At 41.0% G+C, this 17,974-nt stretch overlaps 1 protein-coding gene across 4 annotated transcripts in view; it reads right to left on the minus strand.

Annotated features, from left to right (window-relative positions):
* LOC126278568 (protein unc-80 homolog) overlaps positions 1-17,974 on the minus strand; it is a 953,735-nt gene that overhangs the window by 812,561 nt on the left and 123,200 nt on the right. For all 4 annotated transcript variants that reach the window (XM_049978772.1, XM_049978771.1, XM_049978773.1 and 1 more), the window contains exon 3: positions 11,127-11,175. In XM_049978772.1, coding sequence (XP_049834729.1) covers positions 11,127-11,175 — 49 coding nt within the window. The remainder of the gene's footprint in view (positions 1-11,126; positions 11,176-17,974) is intronic.

A 17,974-nucleotide genomic window follows, 5' to 3' on the forward strand; every position in this document is an offset into this window, starting at 1 on the left:
GACTGCCGGCCGGGGTGGCCGAGCGGCTCTAGGCGCTACAGTCTGGAAACGCGCGACCGCTACGTTCGCAGGTTCGAATCCTGCCTTGGGCATGGATGTGTGTGATGTCCTTAGGTTAGCTGGATTTAAGTAGTTCTAAGTTCTAGGGGACTGATGACCTCAGAAGTTAAGTCCCATAGTGCTGGAACAATAAGATTAGAAGACCAAGAACGTAGTGCTCGGATTAAAAAGGTTCGAAGACAGGGATTTAGTCTTTCGCCTCTACTGTTCAGTTTATTCAACGGAGAAGCAGTGACAGAAATAAGAGAAGCGTTCAAGAGTGGGATTAAAAATCAGCGTGGAAGGGCACCATTGATAATATTCGTTGATGACAGAAGTATCCTCCGTGAGTTACCAGATCTGTTGAGCGGAATGAACTGGCTAATGAGTACAGAATATGGATTGAGAGTAAACCGAAGAAAGACGAAAGTAATGAAAAATATCGAAAATCAGAATATCAAAAAACCTAATATCAAAGTTGGTGATCACGATGAGGAATTCTACTACCTTGGAAGCAAAATAACCCGGGATGCACCAAGCAAAGACAACATAAAATGCAGTGTGGCACAGGCAGCAATGACGTCCGTGGTCAAGAGAAGTCCACTTGTATCAAATATAACCGTTAATACGAGGAAAAAGTTTGAGAGCAAGTACGTTTGCAGCACAGCATAGTATGGTAGTGAAACATGGATAGTAAAAACGCCGCAAAAGAAAATAATCTAAGCATTTGAGACATGATGCTACACAAGAACGTTGAAAATTAGGTGGACTGGCAAGATTCTCCGCAGAATCGACGAAGAAAGAAACATATGGAAAACACTGACAAGAAGGGGAGATAGCGCGATAGGACATGACACTAGAGAGAACTGTAGACGACAAAGATTGTAAAGGAAGGTACAGATTGGAATACATCTAGAAAACAACTGAGAGCGTAGGTTCCTAATGTTAGTCTAAGATGAAGAGGTTGGCACAGGTGACGAATTCGTGACGGGCCCCTTTAAACCAGTCAGATGACTGATAACATGAGATGTAATCAAGACCTAACTTGATTTTTATTTAAATTTAGCGGACTTTATACATCCTATTTTCAGTTTTTTTATCTTGTTGGTACACATGTTGCATTTTCAACTGTTTCGAATATTTAGTTCTTTATTGATGTTATACGTGTTTTCAAGTACTCTGCGAATTTTTACCTTCGAAAAGATCAATTTGCATAAAATTTTGCTTGAAAATTGAAATAAAGTGCAGTATCTCACTCGAAATGTTGACTGTGGCTGTTGGCAAATCTACTATAAATAAGAAAAGAGTTTACGATTAATATAAACGTTTCAAAGAGGGTAACTGTTTCTATTTTGCTTCTTTTTTCAAAGTTCGCCATCTTCTTCCTGATTTCTTGCTTGACCTGTGTTCAGTTTATAACGGGCTATCCATTGAGCCGTCCTATTACTAATTCTGAGGGGGTTGCTATTGGGAGTTTCCTTTGTGAGTTGGTCATCATTCATTGCTTCAGCTACACTACAGCTAAGACGTGGCTTCCCCAGACTTCCATCTGTTTGAGATACTTAAGGATTCTGTGTGTGGGACATATTATGAAGGTAATGAGTATGTAATTCATGCAGTGAAAACATGGCGACCAGCACAGGACAAGAGCTTTTACCAAAAGGGAATACATGCTATCACACAACGCTGGCATAAGGACATAGGCCGTGATTGAGATTATGTAATTCACGTAAAAGAAATGTTGATTGACACTGTCACCAAATTTTAACTTTTAAGGCTAAACAAGTTCCGAGAACAAAAAAATTGTTGGTCATTATTTATTGATCGAACCTTGTTATTAATAGCGGAAACCGACGGGAATGGAAGTACTCAATAACAGAGGCAAAAATGGTCCAGTAAAAGTGGGTTCGAAAACAAGTAATTTTTGGTATAACTCCGATTGTGTGGTTCTGAGCTGACATTGGCTTCTGTATGAAGTCTTGCCGTAGTTAGTACAAATGTACGAGGTCTGTTTAAAAAGTTTCCGACCTTTGATTTTCCCACGCAAAATAGAAATGATAGCACGGCGCCACTGTACACAGTATAGGAAGACACCTTTATGCGCATGCGTGAATTTTGTCCCCGCCTTCATCGCGTCAGTCGCTGCCTGTCGGTCGCTGAGTGAGGTGCTACACAACGTGTTTGTCTGATTACCGATACTCTCAAGATGGCTGAACGCGTTGAGCAAAGATACTGCATCAAATTTTGTCAAAAGCTTGGTAATTCTCAAAGAACAATTCATAATATGCAGCAAGTGTTTGGAGAAGATGCGATGGGTGTAGCACAAATTAAGGAGTGGTTCAACCGATTCAAAAATGGCGGCACATCAGCGGAGATTGACCAGCCTTCTGGCAGGCCCCAAACTGCTCAGAGTGCAGCTGTTGTTGAGAGGGTGCAAAATTTGGTGATGGGAGATCGTCGTTTGACCGTGCAGGAGATTTCCCAAGAGGTTGGAGTGAGCAAAGGTTCTGCACATGCAATTTTGCTTGATGATATGAACATGCACCGAGTGGCAGCGAAATACATGCCCAAGTTGTTGTCACCGGAACAAAAAGACCTCCATTTTGACGTTGCACAGGACCTTCTGGACACCACCAACACTTATCCTGGTTTTCTGATTACTGTGATAACTGGAGATGAGTCATGGGTGTAAGGGTACGATCCAGAAACAAAAAGACAGTCGTCGCAATGGAAGCATCCCGAGTCTCCAAGGCCAAAGGAAGTGCGCCAGGTGCAAAGGAAAATCAAGGTGAATCTGACTGTCTTCTTCGATGTCGGTGGAAGTGTGCATCATGAATTCGCACCGGAAGGACGGACAGTGACAAAGGAGTTACTATTAAGATGTTCTCCGGCGACTCCGTGACGCAGTTTGGCTCAGAAGACATGTGGATGGTGAAAAACTGTCAGCTGCATCACGACAACGCCTCCGCACATTCATCCCACTTGATCCAAACTTTCTTGGCCAAACATGAAATTACATCCGTTCGCCAACCTCCCTACTCTCCAGACATGGCTCCTTGCGACTTCTGGTTGTTTTCAAAATTGAAGATGCCACTGAAAGGATCCTGTTTTGAGAATAGAGAAGTGATAATGAGGAACACGACGACGAAGCTAAGCACCATTCCAAAAGAAGACTTCCAGAGGTGATCCTGGCAGTGGAAGGATCGGTGGACTAAGTGTGTACAAGCACAAGGGGCCTACTTTGAAGGGGATTAGCGTCCCAAACCGATCAGGTATTAGAAATATTTTTTCTGGCCAAAGGTCGGATATTTTTTAGACAGGCGTCGTGTTTGATATGTGTGAAAGAACAGTCACTGCTAACGATCTAAGGCCGTAGTAAATTATAAAATATATTCGCAAATTGCGAATACGATTTTATATCCTATAAAGACATGAAAATTTGCGCCGTCTCAGGAACCGAATCCATGCTTATCGCGAGCAGTCGCCTTATCCACTTTGGCTATCCGAGCACTCCCATAAGTCATAGAGCCTACGTCCCAGTGCTCGCAGCGTTCGTATGATTCCTGTATCGTTTAATACGACAGCAGATCTTCAGCAGTGACTGTTCCTTCAGAGATACATGCACGTCTGAAGGACAGTTGCATAGAACTGTACACACCCACAGAAGTACGCCTGTATGTTTCTAATTTTTAGATGCCTAACAACCGGGTAAATTGGCTTCCTTTTAAGTGAACCTTTAACTATTTCTTCGAGAAAAAGCGGCACCTAGGGTTTATTTTTAGATTACCTCTTTTTTGTTTTCATATTCAGTAAGACAACTAAAGGATAGCTGATCAGACTCCATGACGAAACCAAAACGCTGCGGCGCGACAGATCAAAGCGGCGCAGAGGTACCACATAGGATCAGTGCGCTGCAGAGACGCGCTTTACATTGGCTGCGTGTGAAGGCGGCTTACCGAGTTTGGCGCTTACAACCTGTTCCGCCCAATAACGGCCGTCCTCCCAGTTCTACAGTCGGGGGCAATCCAGCGCCGTCAATTCTGCGTAAGCGGGCAAGCCTTATATCCTTGAACGATAAAGTAGCAGTGGTTTCAGATTTAAAGTAACGGCTCAGAACCCCTGTACAATTTCACCATTTTGTCCATAACGAAGAATATATAATCTGTGGTCCCAAAATTTTCTCCGCCGCTGCCAGTCGATAGTTTCCTATTCAGCGTGGCCACTGGTGGTCTCAGATTGCCGGGGAAAACTGAGTTAATAGAATGTTTTCATTAATTAATTGCATTGACTTTTGAATTATAACGTCGATAAAACTATGACTAATCTCACTTGATTCTGAATTTCTCAAGCGATCCGAATGTGTGATCGGAAATATAAATTTAATCTTAGTAGCCACTCTCACGTTGGCACTAGACGGACAGGGCTTCGGTCGTGGCTTTTCCACGCCTTATCTGTGTTAGAGAAAAGTCTCTGAGTTACACATTCTTTTCAAAACTTGGGAGATGATTCGGCGGCATTGGAAAGAATTCGTAACTCATCCCAAAGACGACTGAAGCGTACCATCAAAACGCGAGGGCGACCCGAGGCACACCTCCACTAGCAAGAACGAGGGTACAGTAAATTTTAACTTGTAACGTGGTGTAGTAGTGTTGTATTGTTGTTAAGGTAGACCACAGATAAAATTTGAGTCCAGTTAAATGGGGACTTGATCGAAAAATTAAATTTTTATGTATGGTACTCTTTTTTGACAATACTCCAAGAACATCCCTGAACAACCTCCGAAATTTTGTCAGTGGAGTTCGGTTTCATCCTGTATTCAGAAACTAATTGTGTTTCAGTCGTTTTTTGGTGTATATGGATCGATTTCTCTGCGATTTGAGATGCATAACTTTTGCCGATAAGCGGTCTATTTCTTGCACCTAGACTAACGTAGTAGACGAGAATCTGTTTCCTGGACTGCTCTATACTGCAATTGTCTCACTGGTGAAAGTTAACTGGAACTTCATTATTCCTGACTGATTCAACAGAAAGACTGTGTCCATTACCAAATCATTGATTACTGCAATGGGGTAACAAGCAGAGTTATAACACAATAGTAACAATAAAAATGTTGCCCTTTCTGCTTGCTGACGGACAGGCTGTCAAGAGCTAAGAGAGATAAAAAGATACTCTACAGACCAAATATCATTACTCATTCAGACCGCTATATGAGGCATATAAGACAAATAAAATTTAAAGACATCGCACATTAATGTCAATAGCTATCTTCTGAATTCTGAGACCATTGCATTTTTTACTCTACAACCACAAAAAGCTGCGATGCAGAACACTGAACATAACATACAAACACACACATATACAGATATACAGACAACAATATTTACATTACTGTTAACAAATACTTTTAAGTCTTGTACATTTATTTGAGCTCTTTAATTTTGGCGAAGGTCAAGCCAAGTTTGGACGATGCTATGATTCGTTATTCCCGTGCTCTTAATGGCATAGGGGAATCTTGCCAACATGGCAGCAATCTCGGTTACAGGAAGCTACTGTTTAAAAATTAATTTCTATTGGCAAGTGCACGTATTTGGCAACAGTTGTGTCACTCACTTGAAATGTTTGGTCCCTCATTTCTTGTATGTATATAGCAGCTGCCCTTCGATAACAGCATAGAGATATGTGTCGGAAACATCTGTGTTATTTTCCCCACGGGTCATAAATTATCTTCATTACAAGCTTATTTACTTGTGAGTTGTCCATGACGTTTATTAATTACAGCAAGTTCCACCTCTGCCACAACGTTCTTTATTAAACACGACCGATCCATCTTGAGGAAATTTTCATGTCATGTGGTTGAAACTTTCCTCGCTAAAACGGAATTATGCCTGAAGATGAAGCTTTAATCCTCCCATACTAGTAGCCTCTAACAAAGGATGTTTTGGTAGAGGTGACATTTTATTTCATGTACTTCTGCGATCTAGGATGTAGCATTCGCAAGTAGGATAATACACAGACAGAAAGAAAAAAACATGTCAACAGTGTTTTATAAGTCTGGTTTCGGGAAGATCTATACCTGAGGTAGCTACAGTATTTTAGCTTCAGGCCGAATAAACGAAGACTGTGACACAGTCTGTCTGTATAAAAACACCAGTGACAGAAAGTATTGGACTGAGCATGTAAACAGTCAATTGTGACCTTAATTTACAGGGGCGAGGGAGTGGATATGAATAAAGGCTGGCATGTATTACTCAGCACTATACACTACGTTATCAAAAGTATCCGGACACCCACAAAAACGTACCTTTTTTCATATTAGGCGCATTGTACTGCCACCTACTGCCAGGTACTCCATATTAGCGACCTCAGTAGTCATTAGACATCGTAAGAGAGTAGAATGGGGCGCTACGCGGAACTCACGGACTTCGAATGTGGTCAGCTGATTGGGTGCCACATGTGTCATACGTCAGTAAGCAAGGTTTCCACACCCTTAAACATTCCTAGGTCCACTGTTTGCGATATGATAGTGAAGTGGAAACGTGAAGGGACACATACAGCACAAAAGTGTACAGGCCGACCTCGTCTGTTGACTGACAGAGACTGCCGACAGTTAAAGAGGGTAGTAATGTGTAATAGGCAGACATCTATCCAGACCATCACATAGGAATTCCAAACTGCATCAGGATCCACAGCAACTACTACGACAGTTAGGCGGGAGGTGAGAAAATTTGGATTTCATAAGCCACACATCACGCCGGTTAATGCCAAACGACCACTCGTTTGGTGTAAGGAGTGGCTGAACAGTGGAAAAACGTTGTGTGGTGTGACGAATCACGGTACACAATGAGGCGATCCGATGGCAGGTTGTGGGCGTGGCGAATGTCCGGTAAACGTCATCTGCCACCGTGTGTAGTGCCAACAGTAAAATTCGGAGGCGGTGGAGCTATGGTGTGGTCATGTTTTTCATGGAGGGGCCTCCACCCCTTGTTGTTTTGCGTGCCACTATCACAGCACAGGTCTACTCTGATGTTTTAAGCACCTTCTTGCATTCCACTGTTGAAGAGCAATTCGGAGATGGCGATTGCATTTTTCAACACGATCGAGCACCTGCTCATAATGAACGGCCTATGGTGGAGTAGTTACACGATAATAACATCCATGTAATGGACTGGCCTGCACAGAGTCCTAACCTGAATCCTACAAAACACCTTTGGGATGTTTTGGAACGCTGATTTCGTGGCAGGCCTCACCGACCGACGTCGATACCTCTCCTCAGTGCAGCACTCTGTGAGGAATGGGCTGCATTCCCCCAAGAAACCTTGCAGCATTTGATTGAACGTATGCTTGCGAGAGTGGAAGCTGCCATCGAGGCTAAGGGTGGGCCAACACCCTACTGAATTCCTGCATTACCGATGGAGGGTGCCACGAATTTGTAAATCATTTTCACCCAGGTGTCCGGTTGCTTTTGATCACCTAGTGTAGCTCTGAACGTAGATTTCTGGCAGTGTAAGGAAGGAGTTGAAATTGCTGGTGGAACCGTAACTGAGAGAAGTCTGCAAACCTTAAATCCCTCAATGATGTATCCCTGATATATATTCCAAGGGGAAAAACTGTAAAGCAGAGGATCTCTGTCATTGAAAACAGAGACATTTAATATAATGAAAGAAAGAAGAACACTATTATTTTATTTACAACGGAAACGTAATATTTAACCTCCTTCAAGAAAGACGAAGGAATCCACATAGGAAGGAAATGGGAATAAGAAACATTTTCTGACATGGCATTTTTTGAAGACATATTATGCATAATCCACGTACAGTAATAAGGAAATCCAAAAAAACTAGAAGCATATGAACTGTGGTTAAGTAAGACAATATTACAAAAACATGACGACTTTCGAAACTATGGATGAAAAAAAATTAAATACGGAACATGCTCATAAAGTGTTTTTGCTGGCGAGGCATTAATAAAGCAATCATAACATTTGTAAAGGGTCTGTGGAAGAAGTAAATCATTTAAATATGGAGGTTAATAAAAGTAAGAAATTAAAGAGAATTTATAAAAACGAAAAAGTTTTATCTTATTGAAAAAAGACTATTGTAAATGTCCAGTGCTTGAAATACTTCAGAACTTGTGTTCTGTTTATAGATATTTGCCGTGTCACTAAAGAAATTAGATAACAAATCGCTATCGCAGATTTGCATTCACGAAGAAGGGACAGTAAATGACCATTAGACAGAGGCTGGATATGTGGAATTACTCGTGCATTTGGACCATTGCTTTTTGTGGTTTGTAATTTGCATCCTGAGAATACAGGATATGTTAAACATGTAAATTTTGTTTTATGATGCTGGTGACAACTGAAGAAAGTTAAGTGGGCAAATAAGTTTCCCAATGAAGGAGAGTTGTTGAAGACATATCGTTCATGATTGAGATTCGGAAGGCAGAAGCAACATGAACTTGATCGCCTTCAGAAAGAAATGTTGGCTGCACTGTGTCAGTGAAGCGAGTTCGAAAGTGCCCCAGGTCGCGGAAAAAGACAGTCCGCTCACTGGACGATTGAAGAGAAACGATACAGTACAATAGAATGCAAAATACAGGAGAAATGAAGAAAAATCACATATCATGTTCCTAGTTCTGCCATTAGGCAAGTCGCATAATATTAACAATAATACCAAGGTGGGAAAGGCTTGAAAAAGGCTATCTAGATGGAAAATGCAACGCGTAATTTCCGAGACTGATGTCGATTATATAATTAGAAGATGAAAATTGCAGGAGGAAATAAAGTTAGGATTGAGTAACATAATCCATGATGAGTGACAGTGCATTCAATCGATTATAAGGAAAAAGATATGGAACATCGTATCTGACCAGCAGAAATATTGAAGATTAAAAAAAAAAAAACTAAATTAAGCCCTGACAGAACAGGTTTTTCATTCAGATGCCCCAAGGTCACAAAACACAAACTAAATGCGGCTTCACAGACCATTAACGATCAGACTTGCTTCAGATATTTGTATGTGGCTAACAAACACATTTCTTTATTTAAGGCAAGCAGCTCTTTGATAGTTTAGTTTCGATCGTATGTTGGGAGGAAATTTATTTTTAAACGCAATATGAACACAGATGTTTGCACCAAACAACCGGTATGCTTAAATCGAGCACTGTCGAATTCTGTTCAAGAGCCAGCAAGTTATCCAATCTTTTTCTGCTTCTGTTCGAGTTCAGTGATGACACAGCTGCATGAAAATAAGCGCACTAATTAAAAATAGCAGAATATTCACAGAATCGTGATTTTAATGCCGGTAGAATGTGGCCATGAAACATGCCTAATATATACAAGCAGGACAACTATTTCCTTGTTTTCAGTAGCCGTCATTACGACCCTTTACGGACTAGTTTCTTGGCATTACCTTCTTTTGTTTATTGCGTCGTTGACGCTATGCATAGATTTTATAACATAGGAGTGTTAAGCTAAGCACATTATACTCGTACGCTAACAATGATCCACTAACACTCCCGAATTCCCATTGTACAACAGGTAATATCGCTAATTACTTTTAAAAAATGTTGTAAAGCCATATTCGCTAGGATATCTCTAAAATGCAACTTTTCTGCTGATAGGTCGACAGTCTGTCAGTTTCAACAAATTATTCCCCAAACTATCGAACTCTTGTGGCTGCTCAGTTTTTTTTACTTGATATTAGTTATATGAACAGTAAACTATATAAATTTTAGTCTGTCACATATGTCATGAGTTGGATACAGGATTTTCCTTCCAATACAAAGTCACCATTGTCCTTGAATGAGAGAGTGCTCCGCATGGACAATATAATATCGACATCCATTGTCCATAAAGTTTTGGAACGGTAAACAATTAAGGTATTGAGCAAAGAATCAGATATGTTAGATATTGCCCAAGTTTGACACTGCTATAACTCTTTAGCTGTTGTGAGATATGCATTTCTCCCGGCGCATACAATGTTCAGGTAAGTTAGCATATGCAGCCGGGTGACCTCGTCGACAACCGCCGACATTTCGACAGGAGCACAACTGTCATTTTCAGTTTTGCCGTGAGAGGGTGTGCTTTTGGCAATATCGGCAGCTGTTGGCGTCGTCACCCGGCTGCATTTCCCTAAGTTAATTGACCTCTAGCTGTTGCACCTACAGGTTATTGCACGGACATAACTTAGCTATGCAATCATCTTTCTGAGAGTAACTACAATTGCCCTTTCATTTTTTGTTTTATTCTTAAGAAATCCAGGTTTTCTTGTATTTCACATTTCGTTAGGGGAACATCATTATTCATTTGATCTCCATTAAATGGAAAATAAAGCACTTCATTTTAAAAGTAATAATATTTTAACTTCATGGTGGAACAAATTGTTTTCTCATTGAATAACAGTTTTTTGGGTGACCAAACTAGCGTCAAATTTTGATAAATTTATTGGAGAATGTTCATAGCATTCCCGACTGAAGTTAACGACACAATTATCTTGTTTCCTTCCAGTCCCATTTGCCCTCAAAAAGTATAAGTCATAATCTCTTGTTAGTTTACTGTCCACAGCTGTTAAGTATTTAAAAAAAAAGTTTGCGCCATACGTTGAACACCAGCATATTTACTCTCTACCGCTTTCAGATAAAACAACGATCTTCTCAGGAGAAAAAAAAGGTGTATAATTAGAGTTGTACAGCTAATGATTCAAATATGCACTTTCCAAAATACTAACAGCCGTAGACAGCCACCTACGAAATGTTTTGTTAACATTGCCTGGTCAGACGTGTAAGGTGGTTTTCTCTCATCCATGTTTTAAACTAAAATGCTGTTTTTACCCTGTGAAGACGGTTGTTAGAACTGAAGCCGGTAGAGAAAATATGTACAATTGTACAACTGAATGTGAGAATACGTTTTTTTTCGGAATAAGTCATGAAGTTTCAAAATAATTGAAAGAGAAGATAAATGCGATCTAGGCTTGTCGTTACACCCATCTCTCAGAGGGTTCATTGTACGACTAGCAGTTACCCGTGACTGTATCTACTTTTTAGTTTCGCGGCTAGTGTCATGTTTAACGTGCAGCGTTAATACTCACCATACAAGAGGCCTCGTGTAGCTTTCCCAGCTTTGGGCGGATGAAAGGGCTGTAACAGAAAAACAAATCATCACATCATGGAAGTATCTGGACAGTTATGCCCTTCATAGGTTGTATTAGACAATTATGTACATCTGCATGTCAAAATGAGTGCATTTTCTGCAATTTGCAGTATTACGATTTTGTTAAAACAATAGTAATTATCCAATTTAATCTAGGCGAACTTGATGCGGATTTAATTCTTAGATGTTTCACTCTTAAAATGGTTTAACGTACAGAACATGCTCACTGTCTTTCGAATCCGTTTAGGTAGCTCGTGGCTGAGGTTTCAATGTGCACAAGCACTTATGCATTATACACCTTGTTACTGTATGTAAAAATTCATGACTTAGCGGAACTTACACCAAACCAACATTAATAATAACTCAGGTATTAATTTGTGTACATGAAATTTATTCTAATGTGGCTTTGGAATGTCTTGGTAAATTTCAATAAAACTTGGTATGTATATACTTACTTAGCAAAACACACTTAGCAAGTCTGTATCCCACAGCCACCCTTCAATCCGATGGATCCTCATTGTACCGCCAAGAGGTTACACTACGTAATGACACTAATTTCCTGCTCACAATTAATAAATCACAGAGGTGGTTTTTTGTAATGTGGAGTGAATTTCATATCTCCAAGTTTTTCCAACAGAGCTTTTTTGTCATTCAAGAGTGGGTTAATCCAATAAGTTATTTGTTCTTGCAACTGGTGGAGAAGCCAAAAAAAGTATTATAGTAGCTTTATCTACATGGATTTGCCCACTATTGCACGACATGTATTGCACACATCTCCTCCTCTCCCCTTTATTTATCTCTTTTCCCCTCTCCTACTTTCTGTCTACTTCCTCCTCCCCTCTCTGTCCAGTTAACCTTTCTCCCCGTCTCTCTCTCTCTCTCTCTCTCTCTCTCTCTCTCTCTCTCTCTCTCTCTGATCATCTCCTCCCCCCCCCCCGCCCCCCAACTCTGTGTCCTACACCTTGTCTCTCTGCCAATCTCCCCATCCCCTCTCACTCTTTCCATTTCCTCCTTACCCTTCTATAGCTACCGATCACCCCATTACTCCTCTTTCACTGTCCATCTCCACTTCCTCCTCCTCTCTCTGTCCATTTATTCCTGCCCCATCTCTCTTTAAACCTCCTTCTGTCCAGCTCTCCTTGTCTATCTCCTGTATCTCCTGACTGCTGTCTCTATCCGTCTCCTTCTTCCCTCCTCTGGCTATTCATATCCTCCTGCCTCCTCTCTGTAAACGTCTCCTCCTACCCACTCTCTTCCTATTCGTCCCCTTCTCTATCCATCTAAAACTTCCCCCGCCATGCTCATGTAGCCCCTGCAAAACAGGTCGATAAAACAAGTTAATACTACTCTTAGAACATGTCAGTCATGCAGGGCAGTCTAAACATGCCCCTGTTGTATAGGCTGCCATGTAAATCAGGTTGGGAAAGCAGGTCGATTCTAGACTAAAACAACATGACTGTCATGCAGGGCAGCCTACACTTTGAAGGCTGAAAATAACTTCTTGTCCCTCACATGTAGACTGCCCTGTAAAGCACGTTGATGAGACAGGCCAATGCTATGTCCATACAACACACCCATAATGCCAGGCAGACACCTCAGCAGGGGCTGAAAAACGATTTCCTGGCTATATCACTGCAGCCATACTCATGAAGTGTGCTGTTCGTATGCCAAATTTGGCTGAAATCGGTCGAGGAGTGATGCTGGACATAGATAAACACATTCTTATATGTAATGCATTTTGTGTTAAATTAGTATTTCAACAAACGTGTAAAGGATTCTATTTTATACTTTGTATGCTGTTCTTCTGGTTTTGAAAATATAAAAATTAACTGAGGTATTTTATTCTTTTTCCCACATAATTTAAGTCTGGAATTAATGAGTAACCAGAAAACTCCAGGCAGTGAGCTAGTTAGTTACTAAATTTTGGCGACAGATTGGTATGAATGATAATTACACCTAAAATGTAATGCATTGCTATCCAATAAGACTACAGCGCCAGAAAGATAGAAAATAACTAAACTGCACTTATTACATGTCTACAGTATAAAAGGAAGAAAAGCTAGGAGGATCCTTCAGACGACAGTGACACTGAACTGGAAGAGTCTGTCTCAGAATCTGAAGATGGAGGTATTCTCGACAGTGATATAGGAGAAGCTGTTTTCGTGTGTTATCATTTGGGTAAGAAGTACAGGAGAGAAGAAGAAGAAACAGACGGTAGAAATTTTGAGTTAGGTAGGGACGAGCAAACAATCTGGACCGACAAGCCTTTACGTTCAAAATATTCATGAACCTCTTCTTCAAATGTGATTACTCACCTGCCTGGACCTAAAGGGACGGCGCGAGGGATTTTAGATACAAATACATTATTTCTCTTTTGATCACCGATGAAATGATAGGGAAAATTTGCTCGTCATACTAATAACGAAATAGAACTGGTCTCTTGTTTGTGTGCAGCGTCTTAAAAGATTCTGGCTTATGCCAAGATGGTGTTTTCCGAGATGTTTGAACCATCGATCTTTCCCTGTGCTATGTCACAAAAACGATTTACAGTCCTCCTACAAAACATGAGATTTAATGATAAAGGTACTAGGGAGTCGAGAAAGACTAAAGATAAATTTGCTGCGTTTCGGGAGATATGGGATACTTTTGTAAGTCATTGTTTGCAGTATTATAGCCCGTGTCTGAGTATTTGACGGTAGATGAAATATTATTGAGTTTCCGCTGTCGGTGTCCCTTTAGTATGTTTATACCATCGAAAGCTGATAATACGGTCTGAAAATAGTTTCATTGTGTGACTCCAGAACGTTCTATTTCATTTCACGCATTCCGTATATTGGAATAGAGCAAACAAAGAACAAAGATAACTTATCCATACCAACTCAGTATGTTCTTAGACTTACGGACTCAGTGACAGGGAGCAATAGCAATGTGACAACTGATGACTGGTTCATTTCATATGAGCTGGCAGAGAAATTGTCTGAGCGGAAACTTACGTTAGTCGGTGCACTACGTAAAAATAAGCGTGAGATACCATCATCCATGTTGTCACCGGACCCAGCTGGAACCGTCAAGTTCGTCTACCAAGACAACAAAATATTGGTTTCTTTCATATCTGTAGAGTATAAAAAGTTAACCTGATGCCAGCCATGCACCACACTGGAACAATGAGCGATGAATGAAGCAAGCCAGACATTGTTGAATTCTATAACCTAACAAAAGGTGGAGTGCACGTGTTAGACAAACTTTGCAAAGGCAAGACTACCAAATGAAAAGCCCAAAGGTGTCCATCGAGACACTTTTTCGGAATATTAGGCTTCGCAACTGTGAACAGTTTCATATTATTCAAATTTAATACGAACCAAGATTCATTCCCAGTACGTGCACGCGTTGGGTTTGATGACACACCTGATGGAACACAGAATGCTGAACCCACGTATTTCGAGAGCACTTCGTATGACAATTGCCAAGGTGTTAGGAAAAGAAGAGGATTAATCCACTACCGCACACAATTAGAATTTTCGGACAAAACGAAGAAGATATAACGTTTGTGATCCTTCGAAAGACAGAAAGGTAAATGAATCTTGTGTCAAATGCAATTCATGCTTATGTGGTGAGCATAAAAGAGTATTGTGTTTAGGTGTGTGACTGATGATTCTATTGAGGAAACAGATATATGATATACCTTTCTATTTCTAGAAAAATTTCATTTTTAATTTATATTTTATTGTGTTTCGTCAAAGACAGGAATCATGTTTCATTTTGTGTAGGTTCTTTGACTTGGATTTGACGGCCACTAAGAGCCATTGGTTACTGTTATGTCTACAAAAATGATTTTTGTCATGTAGCATACTATCAATAAACTATATTCTTCAATAATATTACTTACTGTATACCTATATGCACATAAACCTCATCGAAGAGTGAGAAGGTCGGATTCTACTCGACCGTACCATCTATTTCGTCTCCAATCACAGTACCGTTTGAGGGTTAATACAGTGTGTCCAGTATCGTCAATTACGTTTGATACATCACCTGCAGCAAGTAAAAGGAGTTGTTCACCTCAGGAAGCGTTTTCCGGAGATTACACAATATCCGTACGAGATGTAGCGGAATACCAGAACCGTTATATACAGCAACTTCGACACAAAGTCGATTTTAGTGCCAGGCTGATAAACGCGATAATCAGCACATTATGAATGAAGATGGTTACAACAAAAGACAATCAAACCTAATACAAAATGAAAATGAAAACCAAAAGGTTGTTTGCACAACTATGGCATGCGGAAGGTGATCGTGAAAGGATTCCACTAGTCACGTACGAGGGAACTCTGGGCAGTTACCGTGGGTGAAGACAGTCTGTGCTAAGATCACGCGGTTCTGCTGCATGGAAATTCACAAGCAGCATATGCTATCAGCGCAGAAGAAGCGGTGTTCTCATTCATAGCTGACAGAATTGAATTCAGCGGAATGGAATGTCAGTTGTCTTTAATTGGTTCAAATGACTCTGAGCACTATGGGACTTAACATCTGAGGTCATCAGTCCCCTAGAACTTAGAACTACTTAAACCTAACTAACCGAAGGACATCACACACATCCATGCCCGAGGTAGGATTCGAACCTGCGACCGCAGCGGTCGCGCGGTTCCAGACTGAAGCGCCTAGAACCGCTCGGCCACACCGGCCGTTCAGTTCTCTTCAATTCGAGGAATAGTGGTAGTAGTGATACCAGTAATAGTAGTTTTATTCATCAATGGATCATTTTTAAAAGGATGTCGTGGCATTACAAAACAAAGGTATTTCATACAGTGAGGCATTTACATAATTACATGCAAAACTCGACAAGCACGGTGCACGAAGCTCGTTGTGGCCTTAAAGTAAAAGTCATCCCGACATTTACCTGAAGTATTTTGGAGAACTATGGAAAAGCCAAATCAGTACCTATAGAATACAGTTCACTACTTCCTCACATCTGAGATGCCTACAACGTTGTATCTCCTAAGAGCCGAATCTACTCCTTAGTCTGAATTCCTCTAAACCATGAGACGTCTAAGTATTGCTGTAGACCTCAGACGCTACAGTAAATCAGTCAGACCAGACTCGAGTGGGCTAAACTGAGATAATGATATTAGCTAACCGAGACTTCAAATGAGTAGAATCATTTGAATAAGGTGAAATAAGTTTTTATACCAAATAGATCAGGGAATTATCTCAGGTGTTTTGCATTTGCTGTTCTAGGACCACTCTGTATGTTTTTCAATAAAGAACAAACGAGTGGGCCTGAAAGATAGTAAAACATGATAATGATGTAGGTCAAAGCAATGAATTAAAGTTTTCACCAGCTATAGCACTCGAACCTGCGTCTCCTGTTTAGTAGGCAGGTACGCTATCCATTACACCAAACATACCATGGACTAGCACAGTACATCTCCCTCACTGATATACATTCCAACTCACACCTCAACCCATTGTTATTCCCCTTCTAAACACGCATCAGTACTGTCAAGACTCCCCAACATTAGCAATGAGCGAAATGCGGTTAATTCTGCCTGTACCTCAGGTGTAGGTGATATATTCTTGGTACCTAAGGCATATTATCGTTGTCACAGACAGAGGTGAGACTCAACATCATTATCATAGATAAAAGTGAGACTCAATACATCCCAGCAATACCAACAATACATGATTAATATATCACCAATGCCTGGGGTACAGGCGGGCTTAACCCCGTTTCACTCATTACGAAGGTGGTATTCCAATATTATAGAGCCTTGGAAACATTGATGCAAGTTTAGAAGGAGAATAACATTAAGCTGAGGCATACATTAGAATTAGTATGGGTATGCAGACGCACCAGGGGAGTCTGTGCAGCTGGAGTGTTTGTGGTGCCAGTGTCGTACATTTGCGCTGTGAGCTGCAGACGTATGTTCAGAATCTGGTGCTGGTACAAATTTTAATTCATTGCTATAGCCTACATCATTATCATAGATAAAGGTGAGCTTCTTATATGTCTACAAATACTAACTACAAGGGGCGTTCGAAGAGAGACATGCCGGAGGCGTAATTACAGAAACCAGTACCTTCATGTTAGAAGTATTCACCCTAGCTGTTGAACTCTTGTCCCACTGTGACACAAGGCGGTGAATGGCTGTCACATCAGATTTCCTGGACTGCGATCTTAACCAGTTCCGCACGTACAGCTGGATGTCACAGTCATCATGTGTGCAGAAAAGGTTATGCTGACGTTCTTCTTGACCAAGATTCCCTTCTGATTCTCTCCCTGCAGTACGGGACAACTGCGAATGCTCAACGTTATTCGCAAACCTTTACCACCCTTCGCCAAGCGATAAAAGCAAAACGACCAGGGCCGGCCGCTGTGACCGAGCGGTGCTAGGCGCTTTAGTCTGGAACTGCGCGACCGGTACCGTCGCAGGTTTGAATCCTGCCTCGGGCATGGTTGTGTGTGATGTCCTTAGGTTAGTTAGGTTTAAGTAGTGCTAAGTTCTAGAGGACAGATGACCTCAGGATATAAGTCCCATAGTGCTCAGAGGCATTTGAACCATTTTTTGAAAACGCCCAGGCTGTCTCACCCCTGAGGTCATTCTGCTCCACGACAATGCAAAGTGTCATACGGCCAACACAGTCGCGGCACTCCTACAGAAATTCAAATGGGAGGTTCTCGGCCATCCGCCATACAAAATGGTTCAAATGGCTCTGAGCACTATGGAACTTAACATGTGAGGTCATCAGTCCCCTAGAACTTAGAACTACTTAAACCTAACTAACCTA

Source organism: Schistocerca gregaria, chromosome 6 (assembly GCF_023897955.1).
Source record: "Schistocerca gregaria isolate iqSchGreg1 chromosome 6, iqSchGreg1.2, whole genome shotgun sequence".
Classification (NCBI taxonomy): domain Eukaryota; kingdom Metazoa; phylum Arthropoda; class Insecta; order Orthoptera; family Acrididae; genus Schistocerca; species Schistocerca gregaria.